The 19130-nt window shown below is 46.9% G+C and overlaps 2 protein-coding genes across 2 annotated transcripts; one reads left to right on the top strand and one right to left on the bottom strand.

The window, feature by feature from the left end:
- Positions 1-5397: 5397 nt before the first annotated feature.
- Positions 5398-6603, bottom strand: LOC104830435 (nyctalopin-like). Its single transcript, XM_010565330.1, has one exon. It carries the CDS (start codon positions 6601-6603, stop codon positions 5398-5400), a length of 1206 nt encoding a protein of 401 aa, XP_010563632.1.
- A 10841-nt stretch (positions 6604-17444) lies between these two features.
- Positions 17445-18563, top strand: AGTR2 (angiotensin II receptor, type 2). Its single transcript, XM_010565328.1, has one exon. It carries the CDS (start codon positions 17445-17447, stop codon positions 18561-18563), a length of 1119 nt encoding a protein of 372 aa, XP_010563630.1.
- The last annotated feature ends 567 nt before the right edge of the window (positions 18564-19130 follow it).

The following is a 19130-nucleotide window of genomic DNA, read 5'->3' as shown; positions in this document are numbered from 1 at the left end:
CTCTTCGAGTTTTTCAGGTAATTAAGTGTAATCGTATTAGCAAGACTATCCGAGACCCGCAAGGCTCTGCCGTGGCAGCTCGGTGGGGTGACGTGGGTGTCGGTGGGCGCTGGATGAGTCCCCGGTGGCGCCGGTGATGCGCTGCGAACACGCGGGTCGTGCGGTAGAAGCTCCCGCCCCACGAGAGCTGCTCTTGGCAGCCAGATGCGCGGGTCCCCCGGGCGGCAGCAGCCCCTGAACGTGTCCCCAGCACAGGAGCGACGGAGAGAAGCCTGGGGCTGGGCTGCCATCCAGGGGCAAGCGCCCGGTACTGCAGCCGGCTGTGCCCGCAGGGCGAGGGCTCCCGGGCCGGGAGCGGTCCCCCCGGGTCGGGCCGGGTCGTGTCCCCCCCTGAACCGGGGTGCGGGGTCACCTGCTCAGGGTTGGGAGGCCAGGAGAGCGCAGGGAGCGGTTTGGAGCGTGGAGGACGGGGAGTCGCTGACGCCCGAAAACGCGGAGGGCCGTGATGCTTTGGGAATCGCAAGTTTGGGACGGGAGAGTGTGGAGATGCAGCTTCTTGGAGAAACTTTTGGGTTTAGCGCTTGAAAGATTATCTATTTATCTGCTTACCTTGCTTGGTTTGAAAATGGTGGTTGGAGTGAGATGCCCCCTCCTTCTTGGCCCCTCTTCTCTGGTCAGAAATCTTCCTGTGCCCCTCCTGCAGCTGGTGCTTCTGGGCTGCAATGCCACATACACGGCATCTTTCCTCATCTTTAACGGCCAGGTGCAAATCTGCTATTAGGTGCTGGTCCTTCAAAGCGCGTTGAGAGGTTGGTGCTGCCGGGAGCACAGCAGGGAACGCTCCATTAAAAGCAAAGGAAGAACAAGTTTATTTGAAGCAGCAGCTGCTTCTCTACTTGTTATGCCTCATGTAGGCTTCAGAGATGAAAGTTTATATGAGAGCTAGTTGAGTGATAGGGACTTCATTTTTCTATGTGTAGGAGATGAAAACAGGGCGGGTGAAAGGGAGGAATTTGGCAGGGAGCTGGAGAGGGGCTGGTGCATCTGAGAGGAGACATGCAGGCGTCTTGCCTGCCTGCTGCGGGCGTCAGGGCATGGGATGTGATGGCACCGGCTGGGGAGCGCTCACTCTTCAGAGAATGCCAGGAGTGTCAGCAAACCCTCTCAGTGGTTTATTGCACGAAGCCTCATGTACAGCCAGCTGGGAACTTTCCACTGGTAGAATTTTTTTATACGAAAATATGTAAACAAACCTTCCCACAGGAAATCGCGTATGTTTTCACTAAAGATGGAGCGATATACCGTAAGTAGAGTCATATCTATTCTGCTGAAACAGTGGTCTAGTGATTTATAGCACTGGGTAGAGGTATGGTATAATTAAGGTCAAAATTCTTAGACTTCGGAAGTGACCCGTGCATCTGTTTTTTCTTGCTTCTTTTGCCTCCTGGTACCAGGTTAAAGGGGGAAGAATGGATATGCTGATAATTACTGAATGGGAAAGCATCTCCTTGTACTGGATATATTTAAGAAACGGGTTAACTCAGAGAAAACTTTAGGGTCAAACCAAAGCAGAGATCTCACAGTGCAGGTCCAGTGCAGGGCAGGCAGGATAAACCTCTGTGCTTTCTCAAAAGAAAGCCCCTGGCAAGCAAGCTTTCAAAATAGTTTGTTTTCTGACAGGAGTCAGAGATGTAAGCTTTAGCATATTTCTTTGTTCCTGCAAGTCTTTTTGCTCTTTCATATACAATTATTTATTTTCATTTATTCAATTACTTGGTTTTGCTTATTCAATTACATCCTTTTGTTTCCAAGGTTTTTTTAGCAGTATCAGCTTTGTTCATGCTGAAATATTTATTTTTTTTTTAAATAGTAGAGCTTGCTGCTGCCTTCATGAGTCATGTTGTCCTTAATCTCAAGGATTATCCTTCAAATGTCATTCCAAGCCCAGACTGCATCTTCAAGGCCTGTGTTTTTTGATGGAAGTTTTTCTTGTATTCCTTGCAAGTTTCATTTTTTTCTGGATAAATATGTAGCCACATGTTCTTCCCAAGCATGCTGTGTACAACTTGTTAAGTATTTCTATTGCTGCTTTATCATAGCACGGAAGCAATTTAGTTGTGCTCCTGTTCAGAGTTTAATGAGGTGCTGTTGTAAAAGTGGAAGGAATATTTTCTGCAAGCATCCAGATGAGACAAGGCTCTCCTTCATATCAACTTTTCACCAATTTATATTTTTGAATGGAAAAATCTAATTTTGTAGGGACTAAAATATCTCTGAGGTGGATTTTGCTTGCTTGTTTTTACTTCTGCCTTTTTCTATTGCAGATCAATAGCAGAGTGTAATGTAAAAGCAAGAAACAAACTGGAGATTTTTTTCACTACGTCCCAAAGTATGTGAAGCTGAGGAAAGTGAGGATGGTGATGAATGTGCAAATAAAATGCTGAAACAGCACAAACAAAACGTAAGCAAAAATGTATTGACCATTGAATACTTCGCACAAATCTAATCACAAATCTGATAACCAGGAAGATACAGCATGCGTGGTTTTATTGTGCAGCCCTAGTTTGTCCCTTCACTGATGCAACAGCAAAGGTTGGTCTCACTCTGCTCTCCAAGGCAGGTTTCCCTTGTCAAAATGTGCTGGTTTCTATGTTTTCAGCACTAAGCAAAGGTTTATTTCTCTCTTACCTCTTATCAGCTTGGGATAATTCTTCTAAGGATGCGCAAATGTGGTGTGTCTGCCACATGTTCTATTGCTTCCTTCTGTGAGTGCTCAGTAAACACTGGGCATGTCTTGTGGCAAGTGTTTATACAGTGATAAATGCTGAAGATCTGGTCATCTCTCTGGAATGTTATCTAGGTGCTCTTGCTTTTAGAAGTCAGGTGAGAAGTAATCACTGAAAGCATCTCAGAGAAAAAGCTAAAGAGCTGTAAAGAGCAACATTCTTTAGACCCGGCTGTGCTGCTACCAGCCCACATGGCTGATGGCAAGGTCAGACAAGGGAGGCAGCCGTGGTCAGCAGGGGTTCTGCTCATTGTGGCTTTAGGAATTACTAAATTCCTGAAGTCTTCCAATGGTGGAGAACAAAGAGACGCTGTGAGGCACAAATTCTGTCTGCGCAGATCGTGTCTTCTGTGCACTGGTGGCCAAAGTCAAGGGAAGACTATGCTAATTCTGCAGGACAGGTCTCTGCAGGCAGATTTACTCACTCTACCTGTGGTGCAATTTAATCTCTGCAGGAAATCCAGATCTGCCAAGTGCAAATAGCCAGGGTTGACTGTGCCTGGTGCCTGAAGGATGGGATTTGCCATCGCCGTTACTGTGAGCACCAGACACCTTGGTTGAGCACTGGCAAATGATGCTGCTGGTTCTGGAGGTTGTGGGACTGCTCCTGTGACCTGGCATGGGGAAGTGCTTCCTGCAGACCAAGGGGTTTCCCCCTGCAAGGAGCTCTGTGCCAGGCAGGGGTTTAGCCCAGCGAGGTGTGCTATCTGGCCAGGGACATGTTGCAAGTCAATAATCTTGCAAAGGAGAAAGCATCCAAAAATACTTAGTATTTCTGGATGTGAAGACATCAGTGGACAAGGGAAGAGCTATGGATGTCATCTATCTGGACTTCTGTAAGGCCTTTGACACAGTGCCCCACAACGTTCTTCTCTCTGAATTGGAGAGATACAGATTTGATGGATGGACTGTTCAGTGGCTGAGGAATTGGTTAGATGGTCGCATCCAGAGGGTAGTGGTCAATGGCTCAATGTCCAGATGGAGATCAGTGACAAGTGGTGTCCCCCAGGGGTCCGTATCGGGACCAGTACTGTTTAATATCTTCATCAATGACATAGACAGTGGGATTGAGTGCACCCTCAGCAAGTTTGCAGGTGACACCAAGCTGAGTGGTGTGGTTGACGTGTCTGAGGGATGAGATGCCATCCAGAGGGACTTGGACAACTTGAGAAGTGGGCCCATGTGAACCTCGGGAGGTTCAGCAAGGCCAAGTGCAAGGTCCTGAACCTGGGTCAGGGCAACCCCCAGTATCAACACCGGCTGAGGGATGAAGGGATTGAGAGCAGCCCTGTGGAGAAGGACTTGGGGGTACTGGTGGATGAAAAACTAGACATGAGCCAGCAATGTGCGCTTGCAGCCCAGAAAGCCAACTGTATCCTGGGCTGCCTAAAAAGAAGCGTGGCCAGCAGGTTGAGGGAGGTGATTCCACCCCTCTGCTCTGCTCTGTTGAGACCCCACCTGCAGTACTGCATCCAGCTCTGGAGTCCTCAGCACAGGAAAGACATGGACCTGTTGGAGCAGGTCCAGAGGAGGGCCACAAAAATGATCAGAGGGATGGAACACATCTCCTATGAGACTGAGTTGGAGTTGTTCAGCCTGGAAAAGAGAAGGCTCCAGGGAGACCTTATTGTGACCTTTCAATACTTAAAGGGGGCTTATAAGAAAGATGGGGACAAACTTTTTAGTAGGGCCTGTTGAGATAGGACAGGGGGTAATGGTTTTAAACTAAAAGAGGGCAGATTTGGGCAGTGACACCTTTCACTAGATCAGGTTGCTCAAAGCCACATCCAACCTGGTCTTGAACACTTCCAAGGATGGGGCATCCCCAACTTCTCTGGGCAACGTGTTCCAGTGTCTCACCACCCTGGCAGTGACCTGGCAGTGTCTCCCAGCAGCTGGAGGGAGGCAGCTCAGGAATATGACACTGGTGTGAAGCCATGCCAGAGCTCATCAACAAAATGTGGGGAGACACAACTCGTACAGACCATCCCTGAAACAAATGAGCTCTTTGCAGGGGTAAATGCAGAGCCATGTTACCTGAGGCTTGATACTGTGAGGAGCAGCTGAGTGATGAAATGTTTTACTGGGTGACATTTTCGCCCACTCCTCCAACACTGTCTTATACTCTAATAGCAAAGCACCTCATGTGCCAGCTGTGGGAAGCTACGACATGTTCACAGAGATGCTGATGGACTGAGCCTTTTCTAGGGACTCCAGATGTGCTGGAACACGTGCAATTTATTCCTACTTCAGCAGTACTCACAATATCCCCAGTGCAGGCTGAAGGCAGGAAGGCAGCCCTTCCCCGAGAGGTCACACATGGCTGTGGTCAGTCTGGAAATGGCCATGGTGGGGCCATGCTTCCTGGCCCTGCATCATCTAGCACAAGCCCCGGCCCTGAACTTGCTAATGTGAGCTTCTCCTCTGTACATGAACATTTATATTGAATTTTGATATTAGCGTTTCAGATTTGAGCATTGCCCAAGAATGAAAGCATTTGTTCCTATATAATAAAATCCTTCTATTTCCATATAAAACTCACCTATAATGAAAACCATTGTTCACAAACAAATAGTGAGAAAATAAAAAATTTATTTATAATTTAAACGTTGTCAAAATGTGGTCATGGAAGTGTCCCATCCCCTTGCAAAATACCATACGTGGCAGGCAAGTGCCAGCAGGATGAGCTTGCTGGGAAGAGTGGGGGGCCCAGAAGCCACGCTGGTCCTGGCTACCCTGCACTTGTCTTCACTTGCTGGCTCAGGCGGCACTGTGCAGTCCATCAGGTCCCCTGGCTGGGGGACATCGAGTGCCGTCATGTTGTGAGGGCCCAGGAAGGCACAGTGCAGCCCTTTGATTGCTCCCCTCTGCGTTGCGGTTCTCCGCCAGAACCAAAGCATCTTGCAGTTGCATTTCCAGGGATTGTGGGATAAAAACACGTACTTCAGTTTTGGCAGTTCAGCTAACAAGCGGATGGGGAGGGAGCTGAGGTTGTTCTTGCTCAGGTGAAGGAAGTGCAGCTTGTTTAAGTATGAGAAAGCAGAGTCTGAGATCGAGGAGATCTGGTTGTTGTTCAGGTACAAGTTTCTCAAGTTCAGCAGATGTCTGAAGGTGCAGTCGACAGCAGTGATTCTGTTGGCTTCAAGGTGCATGGTCTTGAGCTGGATCAACCCGTCGAAAAGCTGATTAGGCAAATCGGTGATGAAGTTGTGTCCTAAATTTAACATGCCCAATCTGAGAAGCTTTGTAAAAGCACCATTTTGAATGATCCATATCCGATTCTTCCTGAGATTCAGATCGTACAGGCTTTCCAGGTCCTTCAGGGAATCTCTGCCAATGGCTTCTATGTGGTTGCCCTCCAGGGACAGCCTTGTGAGGCTGGAGAGGTTCCTAAAGGCTTGTGGGACATACCGCATGTTATTGGAGGCTAAATCGAGCCTTTCTAAAGAAGGCAGGTGTGAAAATAGAAGCGGGTGGATTTCGAAGATATTGCAGTGGGACAAATCCAGGCTGATAAGGTTTAATAGTCCTCTGAAAGTGTTTGCGTGCAGGTAGGTGAGGCGTGAGTTCCTGCTGAGGTGCAGCTCTCGCAGCTCGCTGAGAGAGTGGAAGGTCCCCGGGGACAGGAAAGTCAGATTGTTTCCATCTAGCCAGAGGCTGTGGAGGAAAGTCAGGTTTCTGAAGGTGTTGGTGGTGAGAATCCGCAAATAATTATTGGAGAGGTTTAGAGACACGGTGGATGCTGCTATTTCTCCAGGGAGGGCTCTCAGTCCAGCTCTGTTACAGTGGATAATCTCTTCAGGTGCACATTTGCACATGCTTGGGCATGAATCGGAGATATTCAGACTCAGTCCAGCCTTTGCTGCACAAGTAAATATAAATGTAACAAGAAAGAACATGACCAGCCACAAGCCAGCCACTGCATCTAATACCTGATGGTTAGCAGAGAAGGAGGCAAGAAAAAGAGCATGTACCTTTTGGATAGGTGAACCGCAAGCATTGCAGCGTCGTTTGGGCTGTGCTTTTAGTGCACAGTGAAAATAAACTAGCTGGTCCTTCCTGCTGCAGACCAATGGGGATCAAGTCTTTAGGCAGATAAAAGCCGATTAAGTGCCGCCCTGCTGTAAAGAGCATTACTGAAAGGCAAGAAGATTTCTCAGCTGAGCATCATGCTCTGATAGTGGTTTTTCCCGCAAGCAGCAGCAGGTAACAGACTTCCCTCGGGATCTGTCTGGGAGAGGCTCCTGCTCCTGGGTTGATGACCATTCTCAGGACCTGTTTGGTAGTTTGCTCAAAAACCCCTCTGTTTGGGGGGGGGGGGCATTTTTGTACTTTTGTCCAGTTAGGGCTTCAGTAAAGGCAGCTGAGAGCGGCTCTGCCATGCGGATATGAGATGGGGGCTCTCACCCTGGTGTGGCTGCACATGCTGGCAGGTGCCCTGGGCTCAGGCCGTGATCCGGACGCCGAGGAAAGCGGAGCTGCCACTGAGCCCTGAGCACAGCCTTGTCCATGCCTGTGAGTCCTCTGCAGTAAAACGGGAGACTGTCAGGAGCTGTGCAAACCTCACGGTCCCTGCCAGCTGGGAACATGTGGGGGAGTGCCATGTGCTGGTGGAGCCTCTTCTTGGGAAAAGCCCTGAGCCATCTATACGTGGTAAAAGATGATCCCCGTGGGTGAAATGTGGAGCACCCCAAGGGCACGCTGCCCTTCCCAGGGCGCTGCCTGTCTCCAGCAGTTCTGAAAATGCCGCTGAGCAGCTGGAGCTGGGCTTGGGTCCCTAAAAACCCATGTCCTTGGGCCCCTCTCTGGTTTTTATCCTACATCCAGCGTGCAAAGGAAAAGTGCAATGGGGGGACTGATTGATGCATCCAGCAGCCAGGAATCAGCAGGCTGATTATTTTGCTTATGATGCCAAGAGGACTAGACCCCGGGGCCTTGCAGCTGATGTGTCAGCAGGGCAACCAGTGACACAGTTGCTGCTCTTGTTTTTTCTCACTCTTTTAATTCTTGTTTTCTCCCTCACTTCTCTCTGCTGGAGTTCTCATGTTTTTGATGTGTTTGTAGCACCTTCTGTCAGCCCCCTCCCTTCAGGTGCATTTCCCTGCTTTTAGTTTCTTGTTCTGTGTCAGCTTTTTTCTTTTTCATGTTTTACGGGTTTCCTTTCTCTCCCCTGCTCTGCCAGCTCTGTCCAGACAGTGGCCTAAAAACCCAAATATATGATATGCCCAACGGTAAGTGTGAATTGGACAAATTTGCAGATCCATTGTTTTCTCAGCAGAAGCAGATTGGGTTTCCTGTGCTGTTAAATTGCTAGTTCTGTTTTCTTCTTCATTTTTTCAAGAAACAACCCCCCAAAGAACAGCTTCTCCCTGGAAGCTTGGCTGGGATGGCTGTGTTGTGTAATAGAGACCATCTTCCAGCTGTAAACAACATCATTTATTTAGTTAGACAGGCTTTACTGCAGTGTTACTACGGGCCAAAAGCTGGTTTTCACGCTGAGAGCAGCAGTGATGGCACCTTGCTAAGGGGCTTGTCCTGGGAGCCCCGGAAGAAGGTGGAAATGTGCGCTGCTCATCCCATCCAGCTACTCACATCTGGGGCTATGCCAAAGGTTTTGGTGGGTGAATCTTTGTTCTCTGTATTCCCAGCTCAGCTGGGACTGCTCCTTTGAGGACATCACTTTGGAGGGGTGTCCTGCTGCTGGGATCTCCACAGCTTCTCTTACCTCCTGCTGCAGCACAGCTAGGAATATCCATTGCTCCACGACTTTGCCTGTGCATCCCTGTGAAGGAGGCAGGTTTCTGCTGGTCTCTGTGCAGGATGCGTGAGCTGCTCTGTGTCTGCTATGAATGGTCTCACCTCTAGCTGAAGTTTTGTAGCTCAGGCCGGCGAAGATGGATCACTTGCTCTGGTGTCCTTTTCATTCTACACAGGCTTTATTTCTGGCTGTAATTCCAGCAGTGTTGCCATGTTCTAGCCCTTATTTAAGCCCAGTGGTCTCTCTAATGCTCCTTGATTTCATATTGGAAATTTTCAGAGACGAAAAGCATGCCGCTCTTAGAGCTCATCATTGCCAGATGTTGCTTAACTGGATTAAAATATAGTGGTGAAACAGGACCACACAGCTGTACAATGTCTCCTTGCTTCAGAGCCTGTAGGCCCAAGGAAGCCTGTAAGTATCAAAATGACCAGATCTTTACACCTCGTTGTGGGTTTAGCAATTCCAGCTGCTCCCTGTAACAACTCCATCATGCATGGGGGGGTGGCAGCTGCCTTGTCAGGATTTCAGCTCTGGTTGCAGCAGCCCTTGGGGTGGAAGGAACACAGCGGTATGCCATCACTCAACACTGTGGAGAGCTAAACCTTTGCTGGGGGCTGAGTGCTCCTTTGCAAGAAGCACTCAGCATTGCCTGTCCAGCTTCAGCTTCCTGAGCATCATTGCTGCAGTCAGCAGTAGCCAGCATCGCTAGCACATCAGATGCTGCAGAGACAAGGTAAAGACATGGTCCTTGAGAAGAACAGCTACATGATTTTTCTCTCCAGCTACATTTTTAACAAACACTTTCCCACTATGGTCCATTCAATTATGAGCATTCAGCTCTTGGGTGGTCTTTTCCAGGCTCAGCTCTTTGTGCTCCACATGCAGGGATTTTGGTTGTCTCAGTCCATCTGCTAGGAGGGTTTTCTGGAGTGCATCATGTGTTTTGGCTGAGGTGGCTCATCCTTCCGGCTCTAATGGAAAGGCTGAGCCACTGCAGATCTTCTGTTAAAATGTATTCCACCCATTGCATGACCATGATTGTGTTTTGTCTTTTCTTCAGTAACTGATTTATCTGACATTTGGGATTTATAGCCCAGCACACCCACTTCAGAAATTGTTTGTAGCTGATGTCAAGAGCCTTGCCTAATACTGTAGATTTTAAGGAGCTGTATTCTCTACAGGATCGAGGTTTGATACAAGCAGTCCAAACATCTAATTTGGGGTGGTCTTGCTGGTCTAATGAGTTAAAGGAGCAAAGTTTGCTTTCTTTAGACTTTCTGGTGGGCAAAGGTAGGGTGAGCAGAATTGCTTAATAGCTTTGTTGATTAAAAAAAGGATTAAATAAGTTGGAATACCCAAGTGTCAGGAATATTCTGACTTCCCCAAAGCTTTATCTAGCTGGTGAACTTTCATGTGTATCTCAGCATTTTTGGTACATAAGAGAAATTCCTGACAAAAACACTTAAAAGTGGGAAATTAAGCTTGCAGTGAGTATAGTTCAAAACAGCAAAGGAAGGAAGATTTTTATTTTTAATGGATTTCTGGAAAGAAACCCCGTGAGTACTCTGTAGCTCTATAAAACTGGCCATGGAGTCCTAGCTCTTCCTAAAAAATCACTTTGAGACCCTAAAAAGAAATGTGAAGTATGCTCCCACATCGTTTAAATGCCAAGTTATATACAGATATATTAATACTAATAAAGCCAAAGTTAGACAGGGGGGAGCTCTCTCCCACAAGCTGTGGGCATCAATGTCTTCACTTCTACTGCTTATCACAGCAACTCATCTGGGAGAAGTGAGCAGGACAAAATTACCTGTGATGAAAAACTGTTCTTTATGAAAGCTGAGTGTGGATTCCCGTTCTGATCTGGCTGAGCAGGTCTCAATTGCTGAAATGCTGTGCTTCAGCCATAGCAGCGTCAGCAGGATTTAGGCTCTGTGCCCATTGTGGGCAAGCCCTGGTGCCTGGTGGTTTATCTTTACCTAGGGCCATGGCTCAGAGCTGTGCAGCACTCAGGAATGGAGCTCTGGCCAAGTCCCGCTGCCTTCAGCAAGGCCAGGCGTGCTGCGGTGCTCCCCCCAAGAGCAGGCAGTGGTGCCAGGGCGCATGTGTACTCACTGCCTTTAATAGCATCGGGTGCAGCATGTTTTCAAAGGCACTTATGAGCTTGTTTTCTTTACTACTTTTAGTAACTTGTAAAACGCTCACAGCCAATTATTTGAACAAACAATGTCATGGACGATAATCTCAGTCTTGGCAGCACTATCAGCTGGACACAAACATCTCAGAAGAAATGCTTTGGAAAAGTTTTCTGGATGCTGGAGGTGAAAGGGGCATTCCTCTTCCCTCCAAACTGCCTCTGCCACACTCTAGACGCTGAACTGCTTCAAAAACTGACTTCTTCCAGCGTGGAAGGTCCACTGAATGGGACCAGAGCTCTCTGATACTGTGCTCTGATGGGTCTTGGCTGGGTGGCCCTTGGGTTCACCACTGTGCTGCTGTGAAGGGGAAAAGCAGAGCTTTCCCCAGGCCTGCTCAGTGCTTCCATGTGAAATCATGGCTCCAGGACGGAAAAAGAAACACTGACCAAGGTCTTCACTTTAAAAATGCTACTAGTTGTCCCTCCTGGCCAAAACACAGGGTTTGCAGACACCCACTGTCAGACCTGATCATGCTTCAGAGGTACATGAGACAGTGTTAAGAGCCAGCATGCCAAGGCAAGAACCAAGGATGCTGGGTGCAAGCAGGACTTGCTGCCTTGGCCATCAATTTTCAACTGGTTGCTGCTCACAACCGCTCTCCTCCATAAGGCCCCCAAAAGGATGAGAGAAAGCAGCCTTCTCTGCAGGAGTGCTCTGGTGCTGCGGAAGGACGAGGTAGATACTCCAATCTTACTTGCAAGACTGAGCAATTAATCTCTAAATAAACCCTTAAACAAACAAATGTGGGAAGCAGGAATGCATATAAAAGTTTATGGAGTGCTAGGGGAACCCAGCTGCAGGCGGGATGGTTTCGGTGAGCGTGTGCAAAAGGCCTGTCATTCGGCATGATGCAAATGCACTATCTGGCATGATGGAAATCATCACTCCTCCAGCAGTCTGTGGGTGCTGGATCCCCTCCTCCTGCCGCCAGTGCTCGGGCCAGGGAGTCAGGGCATCCTGCTGTAAATCAGCAACAGAGGAGTCAGAGCCATACTGACCTACGTTAGGTTATGCATCCTGAGGAGCACATGTATGAGAGGGTTTTTTTTCCCCTTTTCCGTTCTCCAGAAGGAACAAATCAAGCCCGTGAATACAGTCTGCATCTGGATCCCACACTGGTTTGAAGATTTGGCAGGCTGGCAAGGTTTAACCTCAAGAGCTGGCTCTGACAGTCTGCTGGCGCAGTCGGACACACTGCCTGTTCAGAATATTTCATCCCTGACAGCAGCACTTCCCTGCAAAAAACAAGACGTAGGACTTGGAGTGTATGAATCCTTTTTTTTTTTTCTAATTTGCAGAACTGATCAGAAGTTGCTATTTGAATTGTGTGTGTGTGTTTTGTGGAGTGGGTTTTTTTGCGTTTGCTTGGGTTTTTTTTAAATGCTTCTAGTGACCTCTAGGTGCATGAGATCAAGGATAGAAAGGTAAACCTGAGTGCTGCATGTGAACATGCAGGAAAATTTCTTGCTTCTCTTGACTTGTAATTTTTTTTTAATTTTTTGTTTTCCTTGGTATAAAAGACATGCATAAAATCCTTCCCCAAATACATGCCCCAGGAAGCACTAACTCCTCACCATTTAACATCAAACAGGTCGTCTTGTGGTGAAAACTCCCAGCTTTTGCAACTTTCCAGCCAGATGAATGGTAAAAAGGCCGAAGACTCTGCGCCTGTGCTGAGCTGTGTGCTGGACTCTGATGCAGTGATCCATGTGCTGGATTAACCAGCCTGGCTGTGCAAGCTGGACAAACATGTCCTGCAAGCTCAGGGGGCATTAGCTCAGCTGCAGCACTACAGGCACAATGTTGGCTTGTGTACAGACAGCTTGGGCATCCGTACCAGGTGTACCTTCTATTTCACAGCCATTCGTTACAGGCAATGCTCAGAAATAGTGGGAGGAAGAAAGATGTAGCGGGGGAAATAGAAGAGGGAGGGGGTTTGTACATTGGCTAAATAGAGCTTTGGAGTGACAACTTGGTGTCAGATAAGGAATCAGATGCATTGAGCACTGGCAGGGGGAAGAATGGGAACAAGATTTGGCAAAGGGCAGCCTGAGGTATGACCCCCATTGCACCAGGCGCATCAGGCCCATGTCTTGCCTACAAAGAGGTATGAACCCAGCACAAAGTTTCAGTTTTGGGGGTAGAACAGAATAGACACAGTCAGTATCTGTGAGGATCAGAAGTGTTTCTTATCTTTTCAAAATAAACATTCTTATGCATTTGACTTTTTCCTCCGCTTACAAAGCACGCTGGATATTTGGTGAAGGATGGAGCAAGATCTTTCACCGGTCGTTCGTGTGCAAAGCAGCTAGCAGCAAGAATTCCTGGCTGAGGGTGTCCTAACATACTGTTAGTAAAAAATTGAATGAATATGGGTCAGAGTGAGTGCCAACATCTCAGGTAACTTGCCTGAGAGCCAGCAGGCCTTCAGACCTGAGGCAGGGTATGTACAGGGGGGACTGGTGGCAAAACGTGCATTTCTTCTCCTTTGGACAGGTGACCTCTGCACTTGCACATCCCACGTGTTCCTACTGACCTGCTTGTTAGAGGTTTGGTTTGAAGAAAGGACAGAGTTCTTGCAGCATGTCTTTAGAAGGCGCATCATCCGTTTAATGCCTCTTGAACAAAACAAGTCTCCTAGTAGTAGTTGTAGAATGCGGGAACTGAGTGCAAATCTTCATCTTAAAGCTTTTAGGTTAAGCCTTAACTTCTTCAGCCCCCAAGCTATTACGGATGTTACTGTTTCCTTTACAAATTTTGGTTTGTTTTTTTTTTTTGAGTAATGCAAATTTCATTGGTTCCAGGGTGCCTCCTCTGCCTTTTCCATGACAACCTCAAAGGAGGGTGAAGAGATATGAGTGGGAAAGGGAAGAGGAAGGGATGCCCCGAAATCAAACTAAATATTTATGGAATGGCTGAGTGTGTGCATTGGGGAGGGTTTTATATATATATATATATCTTGAGATAACAAGGATATGCTAACATATATGTTGTCTAACTCTGGCTGTGACATGCAGTGCTTGAGCCTTTGGGACAGATGAGGTCTTCCATCCTGTGCAGTGATTTGGTATTACCCTCCCTCAAGATACTGTGATGTTTGGGTCTGTTTCTGTTTTATCTGCTCCCAGCATGTCATTTCATTGAGCTATTTCAGCTTGCTTTCCCTTCCAGTGTTTGCCCCAAGCACAGGCACTGTGCGTGCTTGCAGCCTGACAGTCCTGACCACTGACTGCTTTGTCATTGTGTCCATGAAGCAGTAAATCAGGTGCACTGTGATAAATAGAAATGCTGCGTGGGATTCCCCTTCTTTAAATAACCCAGTGTCCTTTTGCACAGAAATGCCAAGAACTGGACTCTTAATATGAGGCAGATAAAGCCAAAAGCTGCCAAAGACTCCTCTCCCTGCCTTGAGAAGTAGTGCTCTCCTCCAGGGGATGGATATGAGTTTGCTGATGAGCTTTTCTGGCACTCTCTGCAGCTCTTTGTGGATCAAAGACACAGCTGGGCAGAAAGGTGAGTTTGTTCTCCACAGCCTGCTTAGCCCTTGGTTCCTCTGAAAATGCTGGTAAAAGGCTATTTTCCCTGTTGCATCATTCTTCTGGGTCACCTTGCTGTAAGCAGAGCTGGTTATAGAGCCTGTGGTGTGCCTGTTGCATCTGGTGTGCTATACAGTCCCAGAGCAGGGGCAGGCACTGGGGTTCCCCCAAGCCACCATGGTTGGATACCCCTCACTGCAAAGCTGCGCCAGTGTTCAAAGAATGGGATGAGCTTGGGTCCAGCCCCGGCTGGTGATGGACAGACAGCCAGCAGCACCTGGCTGGGGCAAAGGGGCATGTCACTAGCAGGGACTTCTGTGGTTGCTTTCTATCTATCTGGCACATGTAGCCTTGCGTGGTGAGCACAGCACACATGTCCCCGGTAGATGGGCTGCTGCTGCAGAGGACATCACACTCAGGGTATCAGGCCAAAACGTTTAAGGCTTACAGATACTTACTTTGCCCCAGTACTCATCCTCCAGGAGCTCCCTTGGAGCTCCTTCCAGGGGGAGGAGGCTGGGGCCAGACGGACTGCGTGACGCGAGGAAGAAGCAGATGTAAAAACTCAGTTTTACGTGAATGGGAAGTCGGTGTGAGCACACAGCCTTGCCGATCTGCTTGCTTTCGTTGTGTGCTACCCCAGTGCAGCCTCAGAGCCGAGCCTGCTCTCTGCCACGTGGATTTGTCCTGCTGCCCTCCTCGGTTCGAGCAGTGTGCCTGTCTTTGCAAGGACTCGGGCAGTGGCTTTCCCATCCTACTAAATGGGAGAAAGGATCAGCCCCCTTACACAGGCAATGCTGGTGTGAATGCTGTGATGTTCCTCTGCTTTCTGTCTCTGTGTGTCCACATTGGTCAGCTCTGCCAGAACTAACAGCCTATTCCGCTCTCAAATGTTAGCAAGTGCTGGGACTCCATAGAGTGCCTGCCCTCAGAGATGCCTGAATCCTTGCATGGAGGCTCACATGTGTTGCATGTACACCTTGGGGCAGAAAAGGCTTGCGTGTGGGTGTATCCTCCTGGGTCAAGAGCTGCAGCAGAAAACTGCGGAGATATTTGTGTGAATTTCCTTTTTCTTTCTTGCCTTTTTTTTTTTTTTTTGATGTCTTGTTCTTCTCCCCTGATTTACTGCATGTGCTCACGTGGCTTTGGAAAGTTGGAAAGGGGGGTTCTCAAACTGTTTTCCTTCCAAAAGGAAAAGAAGCTGGCAGGCGTTCATATTTCAGTTCTCAAGTTATGTAGGTTAAAGTCTCCCAGTGGGAAAATGGAAGATATGAGAGATCAGATTGCCGGTGGTGATACTTGCTAAAAGGAAAACAGAAAAAAGGAGCACGTAATTCTAGAGCTACATCCAGACGAATGAGAGGTTTGAGAGGTATGTTTTCTATCTGCTGTTAGAGCATAATTTCCATTGATTTGATTCAATTTGTGATAAAATGCCTCATTGTGTCTTAAGTAATAGTGTAAGTAATAGGAATGACTAGTTTAGAAGCAGATTCTAAGCCACCAGTTGTTCATGTGCGGGGTGGGGGGGTGTTTGTCAATGAAACCTTGTTCTCAGTAATGTAGCTAAAATTAATTATGGTGTGGTCCCTCTGTTAGGAGTGTGAGATAGATACATAATGCTTTGTGACTAGTTCTGAGATTTCAGCTTCTGTAGGTTGAAGTGAGGGGTTCAGGACATGATCGTTAAGGGCGAAATGGGGCTGCAGACCCTCTCCTGAATCTTTGTCATCCTCAAAAAAAAAGCTTTCCTCTGGTTTAAGACATATTTGCTTATAGAACGTGGGCTCGTGATCCACTATTTGGAAATTTAAATACCGGCACTCTCCAGAAATGTGCATTAATATTCTCCAATTGAATTTTCATTGTTGAGACAATATAATTAAAATCAAATTTTTGTCAGTATGTTTGAAGTAGCATATTGCATATTTTGCATTGAGCAGATGATAAGCTACGGTACACTAAATTGTTAATACAGAAAAACACATTTGGAATGACTAGTTGCCTTCTGTTAAATGAGAGATCATTGCCCAACTCCATTGTCTTGTCTTGGTCAAAATTTCTGTTGTTTTTAGGGCCCCTTGAGAATTCTTAAATGCCTGACTGGTTCCAGAAGGACTTAATTAAAAAGGAATTATCTCTTTCTATCATGTAAAATAAAATATTTGGGTATGATATCTTCTTTATTGACTATAAAGTCTTAAAGTTTGAAAAATGCCCTGCTTAGAGTGCAGACACAAGCTGTTGAACTGGAACAAAGACAGACCTGTCAATTAACTTTCTGATTTTAGGTGTTTTGTAGCTACATTTTCCCCTACTGAAACTCAGTTCTGATCTTTCTAAATGAATGTCAAATATTACAGTTAAATCCAATGCCTGCAAGGACTGAATACTTGGCTGTCTATTGCTTGTATCTGCATTGAAAATATTTCTTTTACTCTTCTGATTGAAAGCCATTGTGAGGGCAGGAGATACAGATTTGCTTTGAGAAGGACTCTGATAGTAAATGGTATTTTCTAAAGACCTTTCAGTGTCTTTGTATCCAGCCCTGTGAATTTTAAAACCATCAAAGCTTGCTTTCCTAATAGCCTTGTTTAAAAGGCTGCTTTCATGCCTGTGAAGTCCCAGGAGACCCTCAGGTGTGAAGTACCTGATCCCCACTGGCAAGTGCTGCCTTTCTACATTATTGCACACTGTGCAGAGTGCTGGAAATAGTATGAGAAAGCTGAGAAAAGGATCACGAGGAGCTTCGATAATGTCTTTTGTCATGGAAGTTCCTGAAGTATCTCCAGCTCCTTAGTCAATAATTTTTCTGCTCTGTTGGCCACAGAAAGCACCATCCGTAATCACAGATAAACCCCAGCTGCTCGCTTCTCTGCCAGGCTAATTAAAAAGTGCTGTGACCTCCCTAGGGCTAGCTGTGTCCTGTCAGTGGGATGGAGGAAAGGAGTCCAGCAGGGTTGCCTGGTATTTCAGCACTCAGCTTACTGACATAAGTTGAAATGGTTTTTATTTTATTGTGACTGTGTGATTCCAGAGCTAAGATGGCTGCAGAGTGCATGTCTAACACACGGTTTCTGATCTGCAGGTGAGCAATGTGATAGAAAAGTGCTGCTAGCACATGAATTTCCTCCAGAACCTCCCTTTTTACTGGCACCAACATGCAGAGCAACTACTCCCTGGTTGTCACCACCAGAGAAACGCTCCAAGTCCTCCATACATCACTGACAAACTCATCGGCTGCATCGCGCTTGCCCCCTTCCTGTCCACTTATCTCTTCAGATTATCAGTTTTCACTAATTCCAGCACTCTTCTCTGTGGTTTTTGTTCTGGGGTTGGTTGGCAACAGTGTGGTGGTTGTGGTGCTTTGTCGTCACAGTGGCCACAAAATAGTTGCTAATATCTACATTTTCAACCTGGCCATGGCGGATTTGCTGTGCCTCGCCACGCTTCCCTTCTGGGCTACCTACTACGCGCAGGGGTACAACTGGCTGTTTGGGTCTCTAATGTGCAAAATCTCCAGTTCTGTCCTGTGCTTGAACATGTTTGCAAGTATATTTTTCATTACGTGCATGAGTGTGGACCGGTACCACGCTATTGTCCATCCTATTCGCTCTCAAAGAAGAACTCCAGAACAAGCTTATTTTATAGCACTGGTTGTGTGGGGCCTTGCCTGTTCATCCTCCCTCCCAACTTTTTATTTCCGTGACACTCAATACATTGAAAGCTTGGGGGTCAATGCTTGCATAATGGCCTTTCCTCATGAGAATTATGCAAAATGGTCTGTGGCAACAGCCTTCCTGAAAAATGCACTCGGGTTCTTCATCCCCTTGACAGTGATCACCACATGCTACATCTGTATCAGAATGCACTTGCTCAAAGCACAGGAGTTCGGGAAAAACAAGCAGAAGAGGGACAAAGTCCTAAAGCTGGTGGCTGCTGTTGTTGTGGCCTTCTTAATTTCCTGGCTTCCATTCCACATTTTAACATTTTTGGATGCTTTGGCTCATATGAACATCATTAACAACTGTGACGTGACAGGGATCATCGACACAGCACTGCCATTCGCCATCTGCATGGCATTTGCCAACAGCTGCATCAACCCTTTGCTGTACTGCTTTATTGGGAACCAGTTCCAGGAGAAGCTCCATCGCTTGTTTAAGCGACAAGTTTATCAGTTCAACAGCCATCAAGAAAGCTCTTCTTTGAGGAAAGGGAGCTACTTCAGAGATGCTGAGACCCCCGTGGGCAGGGAAGGGGGGCCCGAGTCCTTGCTGTAGGCACTGGGGCATGATGGGGGGGCCATGTCAGTGCAGCTGGCTGTCCCTGCAGTGGTGACACTCCTCTCTCCTGTTCCCTTTGTTTTGTGCCCATTCGTTCACCAGCTGTTTGAAGGAGAATCTGTTTTTTTCTCATACATGGGGATTTATTTTTCCTTCCTTTCTGCAATGAGCACTCCAGTTTTACATAGACAGAAGATTCAGGCAAATAAATATATTGATGGCATTTTAAATATCAGCTTCTGCGTGGCTGAGATCAGGCAAGTGTTTAGTGTAACACAAAAAGCCAAAATATACCAAAGGACAATTGCAAGATAGCTACAATTGCTTAGGTGCTGAGTATTATTCCCTAAGCTGATTTTCTAAAAGAGATTCTCACTAAAGAATGTGTAAATAAAGCAGTGCAGATACTTCTGTACCTATCTGTAAGAAAATATTTTTACCTTGATTTTTTTTATATATATATATATATATATATAATTTTTTAAAAATGTATGGGTAGAGATGTTGTATGTAAAATGCATCAAATATACCTCCTGCCTGCTTAGGCTTGGGATCCTCAGAACA

This window comes from Haliaeetus leucocephalus, unplaced genomic scaffold, assembly GCF_000737465.1.
Source record: "Haliaeetus leucocephalus isolate CR32 unplaced genomic scaffold, Haliaeetus_leucocephalus-4.0 Scaffold189, whole genome shotgun sequence".
NCBI lineage: Eukaryota > Metazoa > Chordata > Aves > Accipitriformes > Accipitridae > Haliaeetus > Haliaeetus leucocephalus.
Note: the sequence above shows the minus strand (reverse complement) of the source record. Positions and strands in the feature narration are given on the sequence as shown.

Excerpts from the sequence above, each read along its gene's own strand:
- LOC104830435 (XM_010565330.1), bottom strand. The coding sequence starts at position 6,603 with ATGTGCAAATGTGCACCTGAAGAGATTATCCACTGTAACAGAGCTGGA.
- AGTR2 (XM_010565328.1), top strand. The coding sequence starts at position 17,445 with ATGCAGAGCAACTACTCCCTGGTTGTCACCACCAGAGAAACGCTCCAA.